Source organism: Myxocyprinus asiaticus, chromosome 25 (assembly GCF_019703515.2).
Source record: "Myxocyprinus asiaticus isolate MX2 ecotype Aquarium Trade chromosome 25, UBuf_Myxa_2, whole genome shotgun sequence".
Classification (NCBI taxonomy): domain Eukaryota; kingdom Metazoa; phylum Chordata; class Actinopteri; order Cypriniformes; family Catostomidae; genus Myxocyprinus; species Myxocyprinus asiaticus.
The window spans coordinates 36,715,827-36,740,749 of record NC_059368.1 but is presented as its reverse complement, the minus strand read 5'-3'; the positions used below and the strand labels follow the sequence as shown (position 1 = coordinate 36,740,749).

Here is a 24,923-nt window from a genome sequence, read left to right as displayed (position 1 = left end):
TCAATTTGCTACCAGGCAAATGAGTGGACCTCTGCAGCCATCTACTGGTTATAGTTGTAATTTCATGTAATGTTTATAAAAAATAAAATAAAAAAAATTAAAAAAATGTTTTCCAGCAGATGGCAGAAATCTGCCCCTAAAGCATGACAAATATTTTATTTTTTTCTCTATGAATAAAACTGAATAACCTAGATCTTCACTGAAGTGAATGTAACATAAAAATGTTCTTTTATATGAAAATTAATGGTGTAGTTTAGTAATTCTGAGGCAAATAAGGTAAAAAAAACAACAACAAAAATAAAAAAATAACCCCCATCCCCCCCGTACAACTTCATAATTAATAAATTAGTAAAGTGAGTGAAACTGCATTTGTTTGAAAAAATTACATGAGTTGGGTACAAAATTACACATTATTGTCTGGGGTCAAATTTGACCCCAAACAGTATGAGAATGCACCCGAATGAACAGAACACCAGGGTTAGCCATCACAATTTGGCCCTTGTCAAAGTCACTCAGATCCTTACACTTGCCCATTGTTCCTGCTTCCAACACACGAAATTCAAGAACTGACTGTTCACTTGCTGCCTAATATATCCCACCCTTAACAGGTGCCATTGTAACGAGATAATATATGTTATTCACTTCACCTGTCAGTGGTTTTAATGTTGTGGCTGATCAGTGTATGTTTCAGAATCGCAAGTTATACTGAGGGAAAAAATATTGGGTTCCCCTTTAACAGGATCCCTATTACCATGTAAAATGAAGACCTAAATTAAGCCATTGCTCCCGAAAACATGTTTTGTTTAAACATTTCGATTAGAGAAGATTAAAAAAGCACCTGTTGCCTTGCTGGAAAACAAATCTTTTCCCAAGTCTCAGTTCTCTTGCAGACTGCATCAGGTTTTCCTCCAGGATTTCTCTGTATTTTGCAGCATTCTTTTTACTCTCTACCTTTACAAGCCTTCCAGGGCCTGATGCAGAGATGCATCTCCACAGCATGATGCTACCACCACCATGCTTCAGGGTGGAGATGGTGTATTTGTGATAATGTGCAGTGTTTGGTTCGCGCCAAACATAGCGTCTGGTTTGATGGCCTAAAAGCTCCATTTCGGTCTCATTAGACCATAGAACCTTCTTCCAGCTGACTTCAGAGTCTCCCACATGCCTTCTTTTTTTCGATAGTGGATTTCTCTTTGCCACTCTCCTATAAAGCTGTGACTGATGAAGAACCCAGGCAACAGTTGTTGTATGCACAGTCTCTCCCATCTCAGCCACTGAAGCTTGTATGTCCTTCAGAGGAGTTATAGGTATCTTGGTGGCCTCCCTCATTAGTCCTCTTCTTGCACAGTCACTCAGCATTTGAGGACGGCCTGCTCTAGGCAGATTTACTGCTGTGCCTACTTTTTCCATTTCTTAATTAATTATTGACTTCACATTACTCTGATGGATATTCAGGGACTTGGAAATTTCCTTGTATCCATCCACTGATTTATGTTTATCAATAACCTTTTCGTGGATTTGCTTGGAGTGTTCTTTTGTCTTCATGGTGTTGTTTTTCTCAAGAACTCACCAGTAAGTGGACCTTCCAGAGACAGGTGTATTTATACTCAACTTTTTATAGGCACTGTGCAGAAATTGACTTTCAAAAATAAACCTACCCTGAGAAATATTCACTTAAGTAGACAGTGTGAGAGAATGTGTCCAGCTCTCCCCAATTTCTAAATAAATCACCAGTTTTTCATGTTAGAAAAAAAGGGATAGTTCACCCAAAAATGAAAATTCTCTCATCATTTACTCACCCTCATGCCATCCCAGATGTGTGACTTTCTTTCTTCTGCTGAACACAAAGATTTTTAGAAGAATATCTCAGCTCTGTAGGTCCATACAATGCAAGTGAATGGTGACCAAAACTTTGAAGCTCCAAAAAGCACATAAAGGAAACATAAAAGTACTCCATATGACTCCAGTGGTTAAATCCATGACTTCAGAAGTGATGTGAAAGGTGTGGGTGAGAAACATCAGTAAGTCTATAAATCACTTTCAGACAGCACTCTTCTCTCTTAAGCATTCTTATTCTTTTGTTTTTGGTGATTCGCATTCTTCGTGCATATCGCTAACTACTGGGCAGGGATGAGTATTTATAGTAAAAAAGGACTTAAAGGAATATTCTGGGTTCAATACAAGTTAAGCTCAATCGACAGCATTGATGGCATAATGTTGATTACCACAAAAAATAATTTCGACTCGTTGCTCGTTTTCTTTAAAAAAGCAAAAATCTGGTTTACAGTGACGCACTTACAATGGAAGTGAATAGGGCCAGATAATAAACCTTAATGCACTCACTGTTTTAAAAGTTTAGCCACAAGACGTAAACAATATGCGTGTTAACATGATTTTAGTGTGATATAATTGCTTGCTAACCTTTTCTGTGTAAAGTTATATCCAATTTTACAATTTCGTTGCCATGGTGATGTATCACCATAAACCCTCAATCCTTAAAACGGCCACAAATATGAGGATTTTAACAAATTTACAGCTCAAAATACTCACGTTTTAACAGAATAATTATTGTATGTGCTTTCAAAAATTTTAAGCTTCACATTTCTGCTTTTAAACCCTCCAAATATTGGCCCCATTCACTTCCATTGTAACGCCTAAACTCAGTTTTTGCGTTATTTAAAGAAAATGGAGGGACGAGTTGAAAATTGTTCTTGTGGTAATTAACATTCTACCATAAATGCTGTCATATTAAGCTTAACTTGTATTGAACCCGGAATATTCCTTTAAATATTGATCTGTTTCCCACCCACACCTGCCATATGGACTCTAAAGACATGGATTTAACCACTGGAATCGTTTGGATTACTTTATTGGTGCATTTATGTGCTTTTTGAAGCTTCAAAGTTCCGGCCACCATCCACGCTTGTATGGACCTACAGAGCTGAGATATACTTCTAAAAATCGTTGTTTGTGTTCTGCAGATGAAAACATCTGGGATGGCATGAGGGTGAGTAAATGATGAGAGAATTTTCATTTTTGGGTGAAATATCCCTTTAAGGCATACAGTGTGTAAGCCAACTGCATAATTATAATGAATGACTCATATGTGATTCGAAAACAAAACTTACTCCAATGTCATGTATATGTCAAACTTATAATGTATGTATAATATATATTTTTTAATTCCCTATAAAAAAAAAAAAAAAAAAAAAATAAAAAAAAATGGTAGGCATTTGCTTAGTATGCAGTATTTAATATTTAGTGTTAGGTTCCATGCGTTGATTAGACGAATCAGCCAGTGGTGGGCAGTAGTGAGCAGACTGTACCTGGTAAAGACAGAAGAATAAGAGCTAGAAGCGTGTACTCGGTGTAGAGATGCCAGACATGGGCGCAAGAGTAGCACGCATATTTAGGAACTTTAATTTAGAGAATCGCGCTTATCGAGAAATAAGCAAATCAAAACCATTAGCAGCACCGCGACATCCAACAGCAGTGTTCCTCGACCAAATAAAGCGGGTGAGACAGCATTTCAGAGCATGAACTGTATCAAATAGAGATTGTGCTAAACTGATGTCTTTAGAAAAGAAGCATTTGATTTATATGCATAAACACAACCGAGACGGTGTAAGCTGTTAAGAATGCTTATTGACTAATAACAAATTATTGACTTATTATTATTAATAATTATATTATATTATTATTATTACTTATTGACCCCTCAAAAAGTGACTGAACAGTTGTGAAGTGTAGTAGCCAATGTTTAAATTAATTGAGGTGTCATCTGCCTAATTTCCATTGCATGTACGTGGTACAAAAATCTTAATTAGCCATGCTAATTAGCCTGCTGACTGCTTTAAATGAGATGGCTAGTTATACAAGCTTCTGCATATTGTAACCCATAAAGATGTGTTTCTGTGCCAGACACAAACATCACAAAAGACATTCACCAGAGGAATGATCCACTTCTGTCCATGCTGAAGGATGTGTATGTGGAGTCTAAAGATCCTGTGATGCAGGTTTGAAGTTCAGATCACTTGACATGACTTTTAAAATTGTATTATAAAGCACTGCAATACCCTACATGCTTACAGTTTATTTTTATTTTATTGTAATTAGTTTCTATTTTATTTTCAACTTGTCCTTTGAATTTAGTTCTAGTTTTTGTTAGTTTTTACTCTGTTTGTTTTAGTTTTTTCCCCAGTGTTTTATTATACTGTATGTAGTTTTATTTTAGTATTATTATTTCAGGGCTGCCAAAGTTATTGCGTTAACTGATATCATTTAAATATAATTAACGTTACATTTCTCAGGGCCGTCTAGTATTATCACTCTAGTGGCATTTTCACATTAACCCACCTATTGTTTTAAGGTCATTTTTGAACTGGCACAGGTAAAGAATACGTTAGAAATACAGCATAGTGTTTGGTACCGGAACCAGTTATATACCAGTCCGGTTGGGACTTTGTCAAGACCATCAAAACAAATAAAATAATTTGTATATAATTGATTCAGAGAAAAAAAAAGTATTTAAAACAATTTTTACCCGTATGGGAAGAACCAGTTGTGGTCTTTCACCTTCAGACTTTATACAGCTTTAAATATATATATATTTTTTTGTACATTTATGAATCAAATTTGACCTAAAACTATTTAATATTTTCTCAGATTTAGCCCCTAGCCCCATACTGTTCTCTAGCTTCCCCACCTGTTCAACTGGCTACTGCATCTTTCCCAATAATTGCATACTTTCCTCTCAAACGGGGTTTGTGCAAACACACTTTTTTTTTTTTTTTTTACAGTTTTGAACAGGTAATATGTCAGTAAATAAGTTTACTAACATGAGTTATTTTTGGTCAAAGTGCTGCATAACAGAGCATCACAGATGTGAGATATTGCTTAAATATATTACAATTACTATTGATTTATTACTATTAGTAGTAGTTACAGTTATGATATATTTCTGTCTTTTTCCATTGAAATTGAGGTTTTATTTTGGCAGAGCTTTTATTTTGAAGCCCTTTCAATTTCTGTTTGTTTTTGATGGTAGCTTCTCACTACCAGAAAAGCAGGTTGCTACATGACCGAAAGTGATTATAGAGTGCAACAGTGTCTGCCAACTTTTTCAGCTGCCTGGTATTTTTTCCCATTACATTTTTCCATAGGCTTTTCGTAAAATCCTTCTTAAAAGAGGTTTAAGCCATGAACCAAACTAACCAGCTCCAAGGTAAATCACAACATTACAAAATGTAATACAAAAGGTACAAGATTGTGGACTTGCTATCTTTCACAAGGACACAAACTACAATCCTATGAAGCATTGCGAATGACGTAATTGAATTAAAAATAGTGGAAATATATAAAACTATTGATTTTAGGCTGTTGATTATAAGTATAGAAACAATACATGTAAGGTTTTTTGCAACGTATTCCAATACAAATGCATAAGCAGTCTGAGGGTGAAGGGAGACCAACTCGGTGTTGGTCGCGATTCTCTTCTTTGACTGGTGAAGCTTTCTCTGCTGCACCATGGGTAGTGTAGTTGTTCACCAAAAATTCCACTATTAAACACGATTTAAAAAAAATCGTGGACCAATGGCCTCATCAGAAGAATATACCATCAATGAACAAGCTCTGAGCTCACAGTAGGTCTGTCTTTAAGGTTCATAAGTTATCGTAATTAATAAATTGGCCAATGGAAGAAATTAATGGGATTTTTACTTCCGGAACCTGACTGTTGCGCTCTTATGTTTCAAAAGACTGCTATTTAATTAAATAAATATGTAGTCTGTATGTGCCTTGCACTACAAAGTGAATTACCTCTGTGCTCGCTGTCATCTGCTGCAAACAGAGCACGCAATGCTCATAATAGTGATTTCTGTATATGAGCCAAGGAAATTAAAAGCAGCCGGTGTCGGCACAACACTGGCTTAACACATTCACAAGTGCTCACAGTTAAAACACGCAACAAATGAAGACTATATATTTATCTCATTAAATGCAGCCTCACTATGACATGACTTTAATTTGTGCGCTGAATGTTTACGTAATGACATTTGTACATCAGAGGGTAACAGTTTTTGGCGTCTGAGCATTTTTCGAACATGATTACACATGAGTATATTATTGGACCAGATTCTGATACCATACCAGTATCGGGACATCCTTAGTTTAGATATTTAAAACTGCCGAAAGTTATTGAAATAATAGTAAATTGAGACATCCTTGGCTGATGTTATAATATTATTATTATTATAATTATTCTTTACAAATTATTTTACTCCATTAATATTTAGTATATTTAATTTTTTCCCTATCATTATACACTGGAACCACAATAAAAAAGATTATTGTAAGGGGGTCTTTAGTTTTCTATATGGGTCAAAAATGACCGAAGAACAAAAGGAGGGTGCAGTTTCTTAAGACAATAGGAAGGTTAATGAAGGAGGGTTGTTAAAGTTTAAAATGTTATAATATACTCTGTATCAAAACCTAAAAATAATTTTAGGTCATCTTTTATTTTTGGTTTGTTTTAGAGACTTAAAATAATTCCAATTATATTATGTTTTTTGTAAACAATAAAACCACTGCTTCCCTCTTCATTTGCAATCATCTCCGCACGATAGTCAGGCTGTTCTAGGACACTGCCCTCTGCTGGTGTGACTGAATCTGTGCTATAATGCTTTGCTTGTAGGGTGAAGCAGTTGATGCGGTTAAGAAGGTCGAGCAGGAGACCGAGCGCAAGCTGCTGAAGTTCAGTCTACCGGGTGACCCCTATGGTATCTGTGATATTACTGATGTTCCAAAAGGCAAACTGTCCCTCGTAGAAGTTTTAACTGCCCTGAACAATCACAAAAGCATGCCTAAAACATGGACTCTGGAGAAGCTGGCACAGGAATATTCTCTTGACCCAAAAGATGCCAAAGCACTGGCAGATTTCTTTATTCCCTTTGATGTCAAAATTATTCCACCCAAGTCGGATGAGACTAAACGGATCAAGGATTCTTAGCACTCATATGAACTTCGTCCTATAGACTCAAGCAATCTTGGAAACACGCACAATGTGTAGTTGCCTAAAAACTTGTGTTTTGACATTCTGATAGGACTGTGGTTTTATTATGTTTTATAGGGCATGCTATAACTATTTAATAATTTGGTGTCTCATTTAAGCATGGCTTATCCATTACGTTCATCTTCTAATTTAACATAAATTAAATTAATAATTCACCCAAAAAGAAAACTATTTCCTTTGATCAAAAAAATTTCTTTTAAATCCTGTTAAAAAAAAAATAAAAAATCTATATTAACTTATCTTGTCTAGGTATCTTGGTCAGTTGCCACATATTTTAAATGCCCTATTATCATCCCAAACACTGGTCAAGGAAAACTTTTAAAGCGTGTGAAGAAATTTACATGAATTGAACAAAATCATTCATAATGTGCAACACTGACCTTGTTCGTTTTGTCACCATTTGATGTCTGAATCTAAAAGGTGATCGGCCAGAGTGGCTTTCAAGGCAAGTCAGTACACTCAGTAACCATCTTTGGAACCCTCCCTGGTAGCTATTTTCTGTAGATACAAGCAGCATAAAAGTGCAGCTCCTATCTACTTGAATGGAGAAAGACAGAAATCTCCAAAACTGTTGGTCAAGATTACGATCAAAGAACATATTTCAAATCAGCAGTAAAACATGACAACAATGGTATCATAAATTGTGTTTCTTTAGTTCATATGCTAAAAACGCAATTTTTCAGGCTAGTCCAACTATTGTGCATGCACGTTCTCAAGTGTACTGACGATGTATCTAAAAGGTTATTGGGTCTTTTATTTGTAAGGCAGGACTTCATTTTCTCCATCCGCCATATTGGGCGTTCCAAATTCTCCCATTAATTTTAATAACAGTGCACCGTCTCCGGCTAAATAGTCTCTGGCGATAGTTTTAAGCATCACCCATTCTTTTTAACTTTTGACCGACAACCTAGAGATATTGCAGACATGGAAGTAAAAACTCAATCTACTATATGCATTTTGTTTCCCAGTGTCTCATACCTATCTCTGTACTAGCTCGTACTTTTCTGGGCAATTTATGAGTATTAGATAATTCTATTAATTATGGACATTATATTAATATACTATTTACAAATAATAACTATATCAAGTATACTTTACATTTCTTTGAATCTCAAAAATGCAACAGCGGAAAATTATTTCCCTGTTCATTCATACCCGCAACCAAACGCAGCTGAACCGACAACAATGATTGGCCACGTAGGAAACACAAAACTACAATTCCTGCACTTTCATTGGCCAACGCTGTGTCAATCAAATCCGACACTGAACTTTCATTGGTTTACTCTCAGTGACGATCACACTCGGTGAATGCTGAGTGCACGAGCAATGCGAAGTGTTTTGGGTTGAACAGACGCACGCGAGGAGACGCGGGTAAATAATGTATTATGCATTTTTCTCCATCCATCTAAAAATGAGCGTTTGCACTCGACAAAACGGCTTGTTTTAGAGCGGTATTTACGCTTGTTTTGCTCAGTTGTTTCCCCCAAAGAAGTAAGAGATGAGACATCTGGTTTACGCCAGTGGTTTTCAGATTGATTTATGAACCGAAGAAGCTGAAGTAAATTTACTGTTTATTTATTTTTTAAATGATTTTATACCATCACTCATCTAAATGAATCGTCTGCTGGTTGCATGCATATTTTAGATGGACATGTTGGGTTGTCTGAGCTTCAAACATCTGGCAAGAGGAGGATGTGAATCTGAACATATGATGTTACTGATATTGCATCATTAATCTCAACTGAACTTCAGATGAACATGAAGGTAAAGCAAATTGTGTAACAATTCTGTTTTAGATAGGAAGAAATAACATGAAGATGCTGTGATTGTCTCTACTCTTTCCTCCATCTTAACTGAGTTGATTCACTTTCAGGCGTGCAGCCTAGGTGATCTGTTTTGCTTTTGGGGGGTATTTATGTAATTATGAAGGACATTTGCGATGTCAGATTTTGAGTACAAGAAAAATATGCCATTTATAAGATCTGTAAGGTGGTTCGCCATACAGTTGAAGTCATTAAAACAATTTTTTTTAACCACTCCACAGATTTCATATTAGCAAACTATAGTTTTGGCAGGTCGTCTAGGACATCTACTTTGTGCATGACACGAGTATTTTTTTTCCAACAATTGTTTACAGACCGATTGTTTCACTTTTAATTGACTATATCACAATTCTAGTGGGTCAGAAGTTTACATAAACTAAGTTAACTGTGCCTTTAAGCAGCTTGGAAAATTCCAGAAAATTATGACAAGCCATTAGGCAATTTGCCAGTTAGCTTCTTATAGGTTAATTAGAATCAATTGGAGGTGTACTTGTGGATGTCCATTTGGAAGACCCATTTGCAAACGAGCTTCAACTTCCTGGCTGATGTCTTTAGATGTTGCTTCAATATATCCACATAATCTTCTTTCCTCATGATGCCATCTATTTTGTGAAGTGCACCAGTCCCTCCTGCAGCAAAGCACCCCCACAACATGATGCTGCTACCACCATAGTTCACAGTTAGGATGGTGTTCTTTGACTTGCAAGCCTTACACTTTTTCCTACAAGCATAACAGTGGTCATTATGGCCGAACAGTTAAAGTTTTGTTTAATTAGGCCAGAGGACATTTCTGATTTTTCCTCATGTGCACTTGCAAACTGTAGTCTGGCTTTTTATGGTGGTTTTGGAGCAGTGGCTTCTTCCTTGCTGAGCAGCCTTTCAGGTTATGTTGATATAGGACTCGTTTTACTGTGAATATAGATACTTGTCTACCTGTTTCCTCCAGCATCTTCACAAAGTCCTTTGCTGTTGTTCTGGGATTGATTTGAACTTTTCGCACTAAACTATGTTCATCTCTAGGGGACAGAATGCGTCTCCTTCCTAAGCAGCATGATGACTGCGTGGTCCCATGGTGTTTATATTTGCGTACTATTGTTTGTACAGATAAACGTGGTACCTTCAGGCATTTGGAAATTGCTCCCAAGGATGAACCAGACTTGTCGAGGTCCACACGTTTGTTTCTGTTTGACTGATTTCTTTTGATTTTTCCATAATGTCAAGCAAAGAGGCACTGAGTTTGACGGTAAGCCTTAAAATACATCCTCAGTAAACCTCCAATTCAGTACACCTCCTATCAGAAGCTAATTGTCTGAAGGCTTGACATCATTTTCTGGAATTTTCCAAGCTGCTTAAAGGCACAGTTAACTTGGTGTATGTAAACGTCTGACCTACTGGAATTGTGATATAGTCAATTAAAAGTGAAACAATCAGTCTGTAAACAATTGTTGGAAAAATTACTCGTCATGCACAAAGTAGATGTCCTAGATGACTTGTCAAAACTATAGTTTGCTAATGTGAAATGTGGAGTGGTTAAAAAATTAGGTTTAATGACTTCAACCTAAGTGTATGTAAACTTCTGACATCAACTGTATATAGTAAAACCATGGTTACTGTATGGAAAACTACAGTATTACTGTTATAAAACCATGGTTAACCAGAGCACCAGAACAGTTTTTCCCTCAGGCTATGCATCTCATGAACAGTTATAACTGCCCCATTGAGCAATAATTATGTGCAATACACAGCTTAGTCTATTTATATTTATCCAACATATCCTACCTCTTCTGCTATTACATTCCCTTGCACTATATGTATATAACAGATTTGTATTTGTACATGCATTATATATATACAGTTGTGCTCATAAGTTTGCATACCCTTGGAGAATTGGTAATATATGTACCATTTTTAAAGAAAACATGAGTGAGCAGGCAAAACACATTTATTTCTTATGGGATTCATATTCAACTGTAGGTTATAACAGAATGGCACAATCATAAAAAATAAAAAAAACATGTCAACAAAGAAAAAAATGAAATGACCCCTGTACAAAAGTCTGCATACCCTTAGTTCTTAATACTGTGTATTGCGCCCTTTAGCATCAATGACAGCATGCAGTCTTTTGTAATAGTTGTATATGAGGCCCCAAATTCGTGCAGGTGGTATAGCTGCCCATTTGTCTTGGCAAAATGCCTCCAGGTCATGCAAAGTCTTTGGTTGTCTTGCATGAACCGCACGTTTGAGATCTCCCCAGAGTGGCTTGATGATATTAAGGTAAGGAGACTGTGATGGCCACTCCAGAACCTTAAACTTTTTCTGCTGTAACCACTGGAGGGTCAACTTGGCCTTGTGCTTAGGGTCATTGTCATGCTGGAAAGTCCAAGAGTGTCCCATGTGCAGCTTTTGTGCAGAAGGATGCAAATTGTCTGCCAGTATTTTCTGATAACATGCTGCATTCATTTTGCCATCAGTTTTCACAAGATTCCCCGTGCCTTTAGAGCTCACACACCCCCAAAACATCAGTGAGCCACCACCATGCTTCACAGTGGGGATGGTATTCTTTTCACTATAGGCCTTGTTGACCCCTCTCCAAACATAGCGCTTATGGTTGTGACCATAAAGCTCTATTTTGGTCTCACTCCAAATTACAGTGTGCCAGAAGCTGTGAGGCATGTCAAGGTGTTGTCAGGCATATTGTAACCGGGCTTTTTTGTGGCATTGGCACAGTAAAGGCTTCTGTCTGGCAACTCGACCATGCAGCTCATTTTTGTTCAAGTATCATCGAGGTTACATGTGGGTTTTTCTTTGTATCCCGAACAATTCTTCTGGCAGTTGTGGCTGAAATCTTTCTTGGTCTACCTGACCTTGGCTTGGTATTGAGAGATCCCCAAATTTTCCACTTCTTAATAAGTGATTGAACAGTACTGACTGGCATTTTCAAGGCTTTGGATATCTTTTTATATCCTTTTCCATCTTTATAAAGTTCCATTACCTTGTTACGCAGGTCTTTTGACAGTTCTTTTCTGCTCCCCATGGCTCAGTATCTAGCCTGCTCAGTGCATCCACATGAGAGCTAACAAACTCATTGACTATTTATACACAGACGCTAATTGCAATTTAAAAAGCCACAGGTGTGGGAAATGTAACCTTTAATTGACATTTAAACCTGTGTGTGTCACCTTGTGTGTCTGGAACAAGGCCAAACATTCAAGGGTATGTAAAGTTTTGATCAGGGCCATTTGGGTGATTTCTGTTATTATGATTTAAAAAGGAGCCAAACAACTATGTGATAATAAATGGCTTCATATGATCACTATCCTTAAATAAAAGACAGTTTTTTTTTTTTTTTTTTTGTTGTTGTTGTTTTTTGCATGATCAGTCACATTTTCAAAATCAATGCCACAATTTCTGCCAGGGTATGCAAACTTTTGAGCACAACTGTGTGTATATATATACACACTGTGTGTGTGTGTGTATTGGAATACACACATGACAAACTGACAAAGTCTACGGTAACTCAGATAACCGCTCTGTACAATTGTGGTGAGAATAATATAATCTCAGAAAGCTATTCTGAGATGTGGGTTGGCGCTGTTTTGGTGGCACGTGGGGGACCTACACAATATTTGGCAGGTGGTTTTAATGTTGTGGTTAATCGGTGTGAATGTGCTATTCCTCATTGCTTTGGTAGGAAAGCGTCAGCCAAGAACTGTAACTAAATCAAAGCGTTAAGACCTGAATTAATAATAAATAGAAAAATGTATGAGTTTAACAATGATTTTTTTTATCTTTAATAGCTGCAACAGGAGGGGAGAGAGAGCGTTATTAGGCTGATGCATTGTCATTGGCTGAAACTGATTGTTGAAATCAAGTATTGAGATTTATTACATGATTTTAAATAATTAAATGGTGTATACTCAAAATCTGTTTAAATTACAAAGCTTTAATAGTAGTACAAATATAGTATTTTTAATAGTTAACCAAGATGACTACAGTTTTTCAAGACAGAAGAGCTGAACAGCACGCATGCTCGTGTGATTTTGTCTAAATATTTACATACACTATATTGCCAAAAGTATTCGCTCATCTGCCTTTAGACGCATATGAACTTAAGTGACATCCCATTCTTAATCCATAGGGTTTAATATGACGTCGGCCCACCCTTTGCAGCTATAACAGCTTCAACTCTTCTGGGAAGGCTTTCCACAAGGTTTAGGAGTGTGTTTATGGGAATTTTTGACCATTCTTCCAGAAGCGCATTTGTGAGGTCAGACACTGATGTTGGACGAGAAGGCCCGGCTCGCAGTCTTCGCTCTAATTCATCCCAAAGGTGCTCTATCGGGTTGAGGTCAGGACTCTGTGCAGGCCAGTCAAGTTCTTCCACACCAAACTCGCTCATCCATGTCTTTATGGACCTTGCTTTGTGCACTGGTGCGCAGTCATGTTGGAACAGGAAGGGGCCATCCCCAAACTGTTCCCACAAAGTTGGGAGCATGGAATTGTCCAAAATCTCTTGGTATGCTGAAGCATTCAGAGTTCCTTTCACTGGAACTAAGGGGCCAAGCCCAGCTCCTGAAAAACAACCGCACACCATAATCCCCCCTCCACCAAACTTCACAGTTGGCACAATGCAGTCAGACAGGTACCGTTCTCCTGGCAACTGCCAAACCCAGACTCGTCCATCAGATTGCCAGATGGAGAAGCGTGATTCGTCACTCCAGAGAACGCGTCTCCACTGCTCTAGAGTCCAGTGGCGGCGTGCTTTACACCACTGCATCCGACGCTTTGCATTGCACTTGGTGATGTATGGCTTGGATGCAGCTGCTCGGCCATGGAAACCCATTCCATGAAGCTCTCTACACACTGTTCTTGAGCTAATCTGAAGGCCACATGAACTTTGGAGGTCTGTAGCGATTGACTCGGTTTCACCTCTGCGCACTATGCGCCTCAGCATCCGCTGACCCCGCTCTGTCATTTTACGTGGCCTACCACTTCGTGGCTGAGTTGCTGTCATTCCCAATCGCTTCCACTTTGTTATAATACCACTGACAGTTGACTGTGGAATATTTAGTAGCGAGGAAATTTCACGACTGGACTTGTTGCACAGGTGGCATCCTATCACAGTACCACGCTGGAATTCACTGAGCTCCTGAGAGCGGCCCGTTCTTTCACAAATGTTTGTAGAAGCAGTCTGCATGCCTAGGTGCTTCATTTTATACACTTGTGGCCATGGAAGTGATTGGAACACCTGAATTCAGTTATTTGGATGGGTGAGCGAATACTTTTGGCAATATAGTGTATCATAAGGCGTTACAGAGCATAAAAATATGGATGTCACTGCTCCATAATACAGATGAGTAGAGACATTTTTCCTGCTGTCTCAAATATCTCAAATATTTGTTGTAAAATATGGCTTCTATGTGAGAAAAATGTAAAAGAAAAAAGTTAATTACATTTATTTAACAATTCACATAAGATGTTGTTAATTTTAATGTCAGTGGTGTTATCACAATGTAAAAACACCAAAATGACATTTATTACACTGAAGTTCTTCCATGATAAATATCAGACATTTTGATTTGATTTCAAATTGTCAGTGGTGTTACACTGTTATGCCATTTATAATAGATTATTATCATGTCTTTGAAAATATTGATAATTAACCGAGAAGATTGATGGTAGCATTTTTGATTTTGTAATACCTTCCTCTTTGTAGAAAATCAACTGAAACAGGAAATTTGTCAGTGGTGTTACTGGTTCCCTTTACTTTTGGTAGGAGTAACACTACTAACAAAAGAGCATACCAGCCAATGGGAGATACATCTTTTTTTATTTTTACAATTAATTATTTAATTGTAATGTGACCTTAAATGGAATGAGAATGAAGATAAGATAATTAGGTTACTTCAGCATGGTAGAATTACTGTTAGATTTCAGGTGGAAATATCACCAGAATTGTAGAATGACCCATTTGCATCTTAACAATATGGATTGAAAAATTAATAAGAATAATATTCATAAATAATAGTAATGTTTCTGATATACTAGTCTATCATTACTTTTCAACATGTTGGCTGAACCAATATTTGGCCATGCAGTCCAGGATGAAGATAAAAATTAAAAAGCATCATATTTCTAATGCAGTATCTGACTGCTGTAATTCAGAGCAGTTGAATCAGTTAATTATGGAACTGCTTATTGCAAATTGAACATGGGGCAAAATAATTATCTGCTTTCAGCACCTGATATTGCAGCATGTGCTTTTAATGGCTCGTTTACTTGTGAGTTTCTGTCTAATCATAATTGTGTGATGCATGTGGGTGGGTGAGTATCTTTAGCATGTAAGTGTTTGTACATAATTGCCTCATTCGCTTATTGTTTAGCCCAGTAGTGATGTTACTTGATTCTCTTAGTCTCAGAAGAATAGGCACAGCCAACCCACTTGAGACACAAACACCTCCATTGAACCAAACTGTTGCTGTGCTCTTCCCTTCAATGGAACCACATAGGTGCTGACATTTATACCTCATGACACACAATTGGTTCATTTGGTACTCTCATGGCCATTAGAAGCTCCTCAACTGTTGTTCAGAGATGCATTTGGACAAAGAGGCCCCTTGAAAAAAATGAAATCTGGTCCTTTTTTGAGCAACCTTTAGACACATTGACAAAATGTGGACAAGACAGTACGTTCCATGTCCTAGCTGTAAATGTATGGTTTAAGCCATTTTATATATATATAATATAAACAAACAAACACATTTATGCAAGGAACTGCTTTCTTACACCACGGATCAGGATCTTGCTAGTTCAAAGATGTGCACAAGCCTCCATAACTAATTAGAAAATGTCACTTTTGGATTAGAACCAATGGCTTGAGCTGTTTCTGATAAGTTATTGGAGAAAAAAGGATGTGTGTGTGTTAGAGAGAGAGAGAGAGAGAGCACTTGTTCTGGGACTGCAGTCAGGTGCACAGTAGTGTAGTGTTAAAGCTTGCTGAAGATAATGGGAATTCTGGTCAAAAACATCCTGTTTTCTCTTGTGTAACAAATAACCTGGTCTCATAGAATGAATGTTACTCTGTATACATTTTTGCAAACTGGCTTTCTACGTTTTGCTGCAGTTTCCTGGTGAAATTAACACTAGCGGCACTACAACAACTAGGGCTGGGTGATATGTAAAAAATATTTTATCGATAATCTGCTTAAATATCACGATTATCCGATTATATATCGTCATCTCCCTTGCTGAGGGTCGGTGAATATTTTTGCTTATTTATTTTGCTTAAATTTAATTCATTTATTGAAACACGAACAACTTCGAAGTGATCAAAAAATCTTATTTAACCACCTCCCCAAATCCAAACATTTATTGTCTCCAACGGCCCCATTTGCCATCACGCAACAGGTGAAAAATAACAAATAGCCTAAAATTAAGAACTAAAGATAATTATACATTTAAAGGCAATAATAATAATCATAATAAATAAGCCTAATTAATTCCCTTGTGTTCCCCCAAAAAATGCTGCCAAATTGTGCTTATCGAATTTGTATTTGTATTGCGTTTTGGTAATGCAGTTAATGTTGCCTAAAGAAAAGAAAATGGAACTCAATTTTAGGTTAAAGGTGAACATGTTTTGTATTATTTTATAATTGAATCACTTTCATCTTTGTTTCTTTAATACAAAGATATATATTACTGAACCTGCAGAGTTGCGTTCACAATGCATGTTAACTGTGAATTGGTCCATGGAAATAAAGTTAACTAAACTCACAGCAACTTCAGAGATGATTGGAGATCATTTGCAGCATTCCCGTAGACGACTTTATTCTTGCAAACAGTTTTTAGTTGAATGAGACACATGAAAAGTGTGAGGACTCTTTACATGTTCCTATTTCATGAGACCGACCTGTTCCAGCTCGTTCTGCACACCTCTGAACAAATAGCGACTCCGACACGAGCATTGACGGCTTTTCTTTTGTCTGTTCTTAAGAATATAATAAAGTGTGTTTCTTCAAGTGCACGTCTTTGTGTCTAACAGCATTTCTTGTCATGTGTAACTCAGACATCTTGCAGGTCACCCGCCTGTTGTGGGTAGATGAGCAAAATTACCCGTGGATGAAATATCTGCATTTGGACGAGAAGCTTATAAACTGGATTCAGCCTCGTCGCATTTGACGGGTGGCTGATGCTAGTTTCACACTGGGCTACTGTTTAATATATTTGGTGACTTCCCAGATCCATGGTTTTGCCATTTCCCAATATTGTCGATCGTCGTCTGTCAATGAGTGTGGCAAAGATATCATCGATATCCGATAATATCGTCCTATCGCCCAGCATCTGTGCGTTTTATTCATTGTCACACAAATCACGAGTACAGTTGCTGATTATGACTTTATAAAAACGTATTTTTCACTCTGTTACTCATCCCCCACTATTTTATGATATCAAAACACTTTAACAAATGATTTGGAAAATGGTACATTTTAACACTTGTGTTACAGACCCACCTACATACACACTTATTCCTAATTCATTAGCTTGCTTGATTACAACCTAATTTTGCTCTGTTTTGGCGCCACCCACTGGTCATTTCACTTAGAAACTGCAGCCAAACGTGTAACGAAGCACGTAATTTCAGTTTTGCAAAAACTTTACAATGCTCACGTAAATTTCATGAGACCAGTTTGGTAAAAATAGCCATCTGAGGGGGGTTCCACGAGTATTCCGTGTAGCCGGCTCAAGAGTCATTCACTATAGAAACCGTTCTCTCCTCCACCATGTTGAATATCAGTTTCTTCTCAGAATACAGAAACTTCAGTAAAAGGTAAGTGCCTTAAGTATGATTTTGATTACTCCATCTGTTGAGTCTCTCAGCTGTGATAAGTCTTAATGCTGAAGCTGTTAGTTTAACTGTATTTCCCAACTGTAGAAGTGTTGTAGTAGTCAGATTGTTCATGGAGTGAGAGACAATGACAATGATCTCAAAGAAACCGCTCGCTGACTGACGTGCGCTGACTCGATGCACGTCAAAATTTGGCTCATAACAGACAAAAATTGTCTTGTCACCACCTGCTGGCTCAAATTTTAATGTCGCAGGGAGAAATGAAAAGACACACATACTGTAGCTCTTTTATACATCTGCACTGCTCTTACACTTTAGTTTAGCACAGCACGAACACAAGCAGAGTGACAAAAACAGTGAAGTGTCAGAGTGCTGATGTTCTGAGACATCAGTAATCATGGAATGTCTCTCGTTCAATCAGATTCGAGGACCGGAACTAACTGTTGCGTGTGTATATATATTTATTATACATATATACATACACACACACACACAGTTGAAGTTTACATACACCGTAGCCAAATACATTTAAACTCAGCTTTTCACAATTCCAGACATTTAATCGTAGAAAACATTCCCTGTCTTAGGTCAGTTTGGATCACTACTTAATTTTAAGAATGTGAAATGTCAGAATAATAGTATAGAGAATGATTTATTTCAGCTTTTATTTATTTAATCACATTCCCAGTGGGTCAGACGTTTACATACACTTTGTTAGTATTTGGTAGCATTGCCTTGAAATTGTTTAAATTGGGTCAAACGTTTTGGGTAGCTTATGTAGCACCTGTTAAAGGTATAATCATTAAGTCTTCATTTATATAACGTATGCCATTTATATACAAGCCAACAATACTTGGTTTAGGGATTTTTCTAAATCCCTAAATCAAGACTAAAATGATCCACCAATCTTGGCACAGATCATCAGACTGTTCTGACTCGCCTTGCTGTATTTTTTCTAACTAATTATACTAATGGTTTTCCTGTAGCAGAAGATATGCAAAGAAAACTGTGACTATTGAAACATGCCTCATCAGCATATTGTGTCTTCAACTTTATATGTTGTGAATAATAATAATAATAATAAACCTTATTCCTCAAAGCTCATCTGGTGAAAAATACTGTATATATATACAAAACCCTTCATATGGTGAATATATAGGCTACAGAAAGCTTAATTTGGTAAATAGCCTACTTAAATATAGAGCACTGTAATGGCCAAGTCTCCGTCATTTCAAAATAAGAGTCCCCTGTGTGTTTCAGGCTTGTTTATAGTCCCATGTTATGCACCAAGTCTCAATTTTTTTCTGGTTATTGTTTGGATTTTGATTGAACAATAAACTGCATGTGGGATTCTATTAATTTTAGACTCTTCTAGACCCCGTTTAGACCTGGTGTTAAGATACGTCTTGGGTGATCCAGTCACATGTGGTCAGTCGAGACGCATCGCTTTTTACATCTGGTCGCTTAAATGCATCTCATGTGTCCACTAGTGTTCTGATTTCGAGAGGAGGGTCTCTGATTTCATGATCACTATGTCTCTGTGTTACTGCATGACAATTAACCACAAAAAAAAAAAAAAAAAAAAGCATGATTGAAACTGGTGTGCTGTTTTCCCCAGATGCAGCTGAAATTGAATCTGAGCACAAACACAACATTTCAAGCAGAATTATCCATCATTTTAGTGAAGTACCTGTATTGAAGAAGCTTCAGATGTTTGTGCTTCTCATTTGTGTTGATATCAGACACACTGAAGATAATCTGTGAAGTTCTTGTGCTTATGTATCCGTTTTTGTTTTTCAATTTTTCAGATCGGATGGTTATTTCCTTTTAAAGTCACTTGTAACCAGCAAAATTTAAACTCTTGTTTTACCACGGTGGTTGATTGACAGGTGAGGGGTGATGCTTCGCTGCTGTCCGGGACGCATCAGGACAGATTACCTTTTACACCTCATGCGATGTGGCCACATGCATTTTTGACTACCTTCGTATGTGTTATTTGTCATCATATCACAAAATTTTTAGACCCCATTTAGACCTGTATTTAGCGCTGACCACATGTGATCAGATCACCACAAACGTATCTTAATACCAGGTGTAAACAGGGTCGTAGTGTCTATGTCTGTGCTTGACAGAGTAGGAATAGACTAACTTTCTATAAATTGATTTTTAACTATCGGCCGATTAATCAGTTATTGGCCTTTTCCACTATCGTAGTTATCGGCAAAATCCACTATCAGTCGACCCCAGTCGTGACTTCGCGTAAAAAGAACCATTATGGCAGTGGTCTCAATAGGAATAGTGACCACATTTCTGTTTTGTATGCCATTTTATAATGCCATTGTTTAGGGATGGGACGATATGGTTATTTCACAATTTGGTTCGATATATGATATCAGGTTCACGATTCGATATAATCTCGATTCGATATTAGTAACTTTGTTAATAGTAATAGTGACCACATTTCTGTTTTATATGCCATTTTATAATGCCATTGTTTAGGGATGGGACGATATGGTCTTGATTCGATATTAACACTTAAATTACAAAATATTACATTTTGTTTTCTAAAAAAAAGTTTGAGCAAAATACACATTATGATAAATGCTTAATAGTTATTTTAACTTTGTAAAAATGCAAAAATTCTACATTCTATTAATTAATATTATATCATGAAATGGTTTATATAATAATGATATGTGCTATCACTGTTTGAAATACTGTGTACAATTTACAAGTAAAAACATTGAGTTTACATTCATTTGTATAAGAAACACTAAAAAGGCACTGTCAGAGTTTCAACGTGCTTTTCTCAGTGTTCTGGTTCAGCGAACATCAACAAGAAGAAACTCTTGGTTTCTTTAGCAAATCCATTCTGTGTGAGATTAAAATTAATATTTCTTTTTACTTTTCTGTCTGACTGTAAAGAACACATTATTCAATGAAAGTGGAGTCGACTCATCTTTAATGGACACACACTACTCTGAGAAAACGATCCGTTTTAATCTCAAGCACTTTTCATCAAAACAAGGCGATTTTCCAGGTATTCCAGTACTTACATTTCTAAAAGCTAAATTCAAGCACTTTAAGCACTTCAAGGACCTTGTGTGAACCCTGTAAACCATGTAGAAAAAAGATCAGTAGTGGTGAAATCAAGTGATGGAGAGATTATGTTGGACTGGTCATTTCATTTATAATCACATGGACGGAAAACAATGTTGCAAATTTCAAAATATCGAGTTATGCAACAATATAGTTCATAAATGTTTTGGTTCAAGATATATTGAAATTCGATATCGTCCCATCCCTACCATTGTTACCTGGAGTGCTTTCTTTGTTCATAAATATTTAGCAAGAACATATAGAGGTGAAGTAATAAGTTAATGTAGTTATAAATATTTTGCTGTTTTAAGAGGTCTGAGAATGTGCACAGCTGCAGTTTCATTATGCTAGTGGCACAGAAATGAATACATCAGCTTTCATGATAGATTGACCAGATGTTTGTGGCATTCTTGCATTACATGTTACTCATTTTTCTCTTTTGCTTCCACAGGGTCAACCTTCATACTGACATGTGTGCTAGCGACCTGGCATATTGGTTGAGCATGCCCACTTTACTGTGTAACTGCAAGAAGAAGAATGCTTTATTCCTCCCCTAATCCACCCGTGGCTTCAGGGCAGCCTAGCACCACCCTGCACACCCTGCCCAGGCCATTGACCCAGTCATTGGGTACAAGAGCCATGGAGAATTCCTCCTCAAAAGACAACAGCTCACTGGACTTCAGGACTCTATCAGAATACGGAATACCTACATCTGTGTGGCAGGACCCTGTTCAGGGCTTAAATCTGCCCCTTCAGGTCTTCTTCTGTTTGGTCATCGTCTGCGTGCTGCTACTAGCCTTCCTCGGCAACATGGTGGTCTGTGTGATGGTTTACCAGCGAGCCGCTATGCGCTCGGCCATTAACATCTTGCTGGCCAGTCTTGCCTTTGCCGATATGATGTTAGCGGTCCTTAACATGCCCTTTGCTCTTGTCACCATGGTGACCACGCACTGGATCTTTGGCGAAGCATTTTGCCGTGTGTCGGCTATGTTCTTCTGGATGTTCGTGATGGAGGGTGTGGCTATTTTGCTGATCATTAGCGTGGATCGCTTCCTAATCATTGTGCAAAAGCAAGATAAACTCAGTCCACGCAGGGCCAAAGTGTTAATCGCTGTCTCGTGGTCTCTCTCTTTCTGCCTCTCCTTCCCTCTTTCCGTTGACCATCCTGCCCTGTACATCCCCCCCAGAGCGCCACAGTGTGTTTTTGGATACACGGCTGAGCGTGGCTACCATGCCTACGTGATGCTAATCATGCTTGTTTTCTTCTTTGTACCCTTCCTGGTGATGCTGTACACATTCATGGGCATCCTAAGTACGCTCCGCCACAACGCACTGCGCATTCACTCTTACCCCAACTCGGTCTGCCTCAGCCAGGCCAGCAAGCTGGGTCTCATGAGTCTGCAAAGGCCCTTTCAGATGAATGTTGACATGAGCTTCAAAACACGTGCCTTCACCACAATCCTCATTCTTTTCTCGGTGTTCACCGCATGCTGGGCTCCTTTTGCCACCTACAGCCTGCTGTCCACCTTTAGTCGTACGTTCTACTACAAGCAGAACTTCTTTGAGATCAGCACGTGGCTTCTGTGGGTCTGCTACCTCAAATCAGCCCTGAATCCCCTTATCTACTACTGGCGTATCAAGAAGTTTCGTGACGCCTGCCTTGATCTAATGCCCAAGTACTTCAAGTTCCTCCCGCAGTTGCCTGGCCACACTAAGAGACGTATCTGCCCCAGTGCAGTTTATGTGTGTGGGGAGCATCGCTCTGTGGTGTAACAGGGGACTTGTGTCTTTTTGTAATTCTTTCGGTACAATCTTGACAAGCTGTGAATGATATGTTTGATCTTTTTTAAAAGGTAGGATGTTTTAGCTATGAGATTTTACAGATGGTTTCCAGAGCCTGTACATTAAACTATTTTAATTGAATGATGTTTTTTCATCTTAAATGAATAGTTCAACCAAAAACAACAGTTCTCCCATAATTTTCTCACCCTTAAACTCGCATGATTAACTTTCTTCTGTGGAACACAAAGATATTTTCATATATATACTGTTTGATGTGTTTATATCCAGACAATGCAAGTCAATGGGTTCCAAAACTGTCAAGCTTCAAAAAGGACATAAAGGCAGCATAAAAGTAATCCATATGGCTCGAGTGGTTTAATCCATATCTTCTGAAGAGATACGAATGGTTTTGGGTGAGAAATAGACCAAAATGTTGAATTGATGGGATGTAAACACACCATGGGTCCTATTTAAAGAGTGGTAAGCGCAGCGCTATGCAATATATCATATGCGGAAAGTCTGTGGCATAGCCATTACTTTTCTGTACAAGCATGCGCTAAGTCTAGGCGCAAGTGGGTTATGTATAATTGTGCATTCAAAGCTCAAATGGGTTGGGTCAAGAGCAATTTAATTCTAAGGGTCTTCTGCAGTTATTGCACCATCTACGTCTTATTTTATAGTCACACTCAGAGCTATCTTTGTTTGTGCCCCGCACAAGATAGAAAGTCATGAGTTTAAGGCTGCATAAGGGAAAGTAAATGATAGGAGAATGGTATTTTTGGTTGAACTACTCCTTTAATAGAATTTAGAACTCACTAGAAGTTTGTTCCGTACATGCCAGTCAGGTGCTGCTATGTTTTGTGAAAATGTGCAATTTTCAGTTTTTAATGCCATGAATGTAATAAGATTTTGTGTGCTGTATTTGTCTTTCTTTCTGGGCTTTATGTGATCTTATTTTAAAATCTGAAGTTTCTATTTAATTTGATTGTTGAACATTCATTTAAATGGTTATTAATTATGTTTAGTGTAAAAAAAAGGAAAACTAAGGCTGAAGCATGTTATTTTAAACATGTAGATAACTGAGACAAAACTTGATTTTTTTTTTTCCATGTCCAATGCATATTCTGAGTTCCAAGATTCTTATGGACATGGGAAACCTGGATATGTCAGGGAATTGTGATTTCCATGCCTGGAAAAGTACTGGAAATTAATAAAACTTCAAACAGTCGTTGAACTTTCTTTAGTGAATATGATTTTTAGTTATGCTAAGCTTTAAAACATCTGGTAGAAATTGCTCTTTGTGATTGCAATCTCTATGAAATTATTATTTTTTAATCCTTATCCAGTAATTACAAACAACTTAAAGTCATGGAAATTCACTAGTCAGAGGTGTGGGAACCCTGTCAGTCATAATATATGTGTACAGAACAGGTGAGGTTGTTGCATTTGTCATATAAACAACAACCAACCTAGACATTTACAGTCTGAGACCACTAGGGAAAATGCATCTATTTTGCATTATTCTACTTTATTACCTTTATTCTATTTTTTGCATTACAAATGCTACTATCAGCATAATGAAAGTTGAATTGAAAAATTAACATTTCCTAATATTTGGTGTATCACCCTTTTGCTTAATTGACAGCACGCACTGGGGCTTTCATGAATGCCACAAGTTTGAGCAAAGCCTAATCTATGTTGTCCCAGCATGATTTGAGAATATACCAAAAAGCATCTTCAATGGAAGCAAGGAAATCTGACCTTTTGGACAAATGAGTATCTTATTTAATTAGTGACCTAGAAGTAGTGCCGCATCCTAAATATTTCTTATTTTCAGATTTTGAATCCCAGATTTTCAATGTGCTCACAGACTTTTGGATCCCACCATATTTCTGGTCTTCTTTAATAAGTTTTCCAATCTTAAATAGCATGCATTTGAGGATGGAAAAAAAGGGGGAAGTCTAATAGTCCGTTTGACATGGGAAAAAAAATTCCTTAAGCTTCTGTTCCACCCAGCTGTCAGCTGGATGCTTCTGATTGGGTTGTTTTTCTTCAAAGCTCCTGCCGTGTCTGTGTGTGTCCTTTGTAGTGCGGCGGGCTCATTAAGATGATGATTATTCTGAGGCTGGAGGTAAAGCCTCTTCGCTTTGTGAATCTGAAAGGTGATTTTTCCTTGTCAGTTTCCCTTGTGGGGTTCATTATTGCTCCAGCCTGCTAATGAGTGGGCTTTTGAATGTGTGGAACTGTATTACTTAGCAACAGTACATATTACTTGGCAACTAAAAGTTGGTACACTTTCTGGTAG

The 24,923-nt window shown here is 37.5% G+C and overlaps 2 protein-coding genes across 5 annotated transcripts; both read left to right on the top strand.

Moving 5' to 3' along the window:
* Nucleotides 1-3,384: 3,384 nt before the first annotated feature.
* Nucleotides 3,385-7,306, top strand: LOC127415884 (NADH dehydrogenase [ubiquinone] 1 alpha subcomplex assembly factor 4-like). The gene is made up of 3 exons (XM_051654899.1): nt 3,385-3,494; nt 3,905-4,016; nt 6,692-7,306. Exons 1-3 carry the CDS (start codon nt 3,385-3,387, stop codon nt 7,004-7,006), a joined length of 537 nt encoding a protein of 178 aa, XP_051510859.1. The 3' UTR covers nt 7,007-7,306.
* A 139-nt stretch (nt 7,307-7,445) lies between these two features.
* LOC127415848 (probable G-protein coupled receptor 63) lies at nt 7,446-23,846 on the top strand. Of its 4 annotated transcripts, none has more exons than XM_051654843.1 (3): nt 7,446-8,440; nt 8,715-8,833; nt 21,288-23,846. In XM_051654843.1, exon 3 carries the CDS (start codon nt 21,374-21,376, stop codon nt 22,607-22,609), a length of 1,236 nt encoding a protein of 411 aa, XP_051510803.1. In that variant the 5' UTR covers nt 7,446-8,440; nt 8,715-8,833; nt 21,288-21,373; the 3' UTR covers nt 22,610-23,846. The 4 variants fall into 4 exon arrangements, with proteins under 4 accessions (XP_051510803.1, XP_051510802.1, XP_051510801.1 ...); XM_051654842.1 differs by having other exon boundaries at nt 7,446-8,627; nt 19,627-23,846; XM_051654841.1 differs by having other exon boundaries at nt 7,446-8,833; nt 20,663-23,846.
* Nucleotides 23,847-24,923: the final 1,077 nt, after the last annotated feature.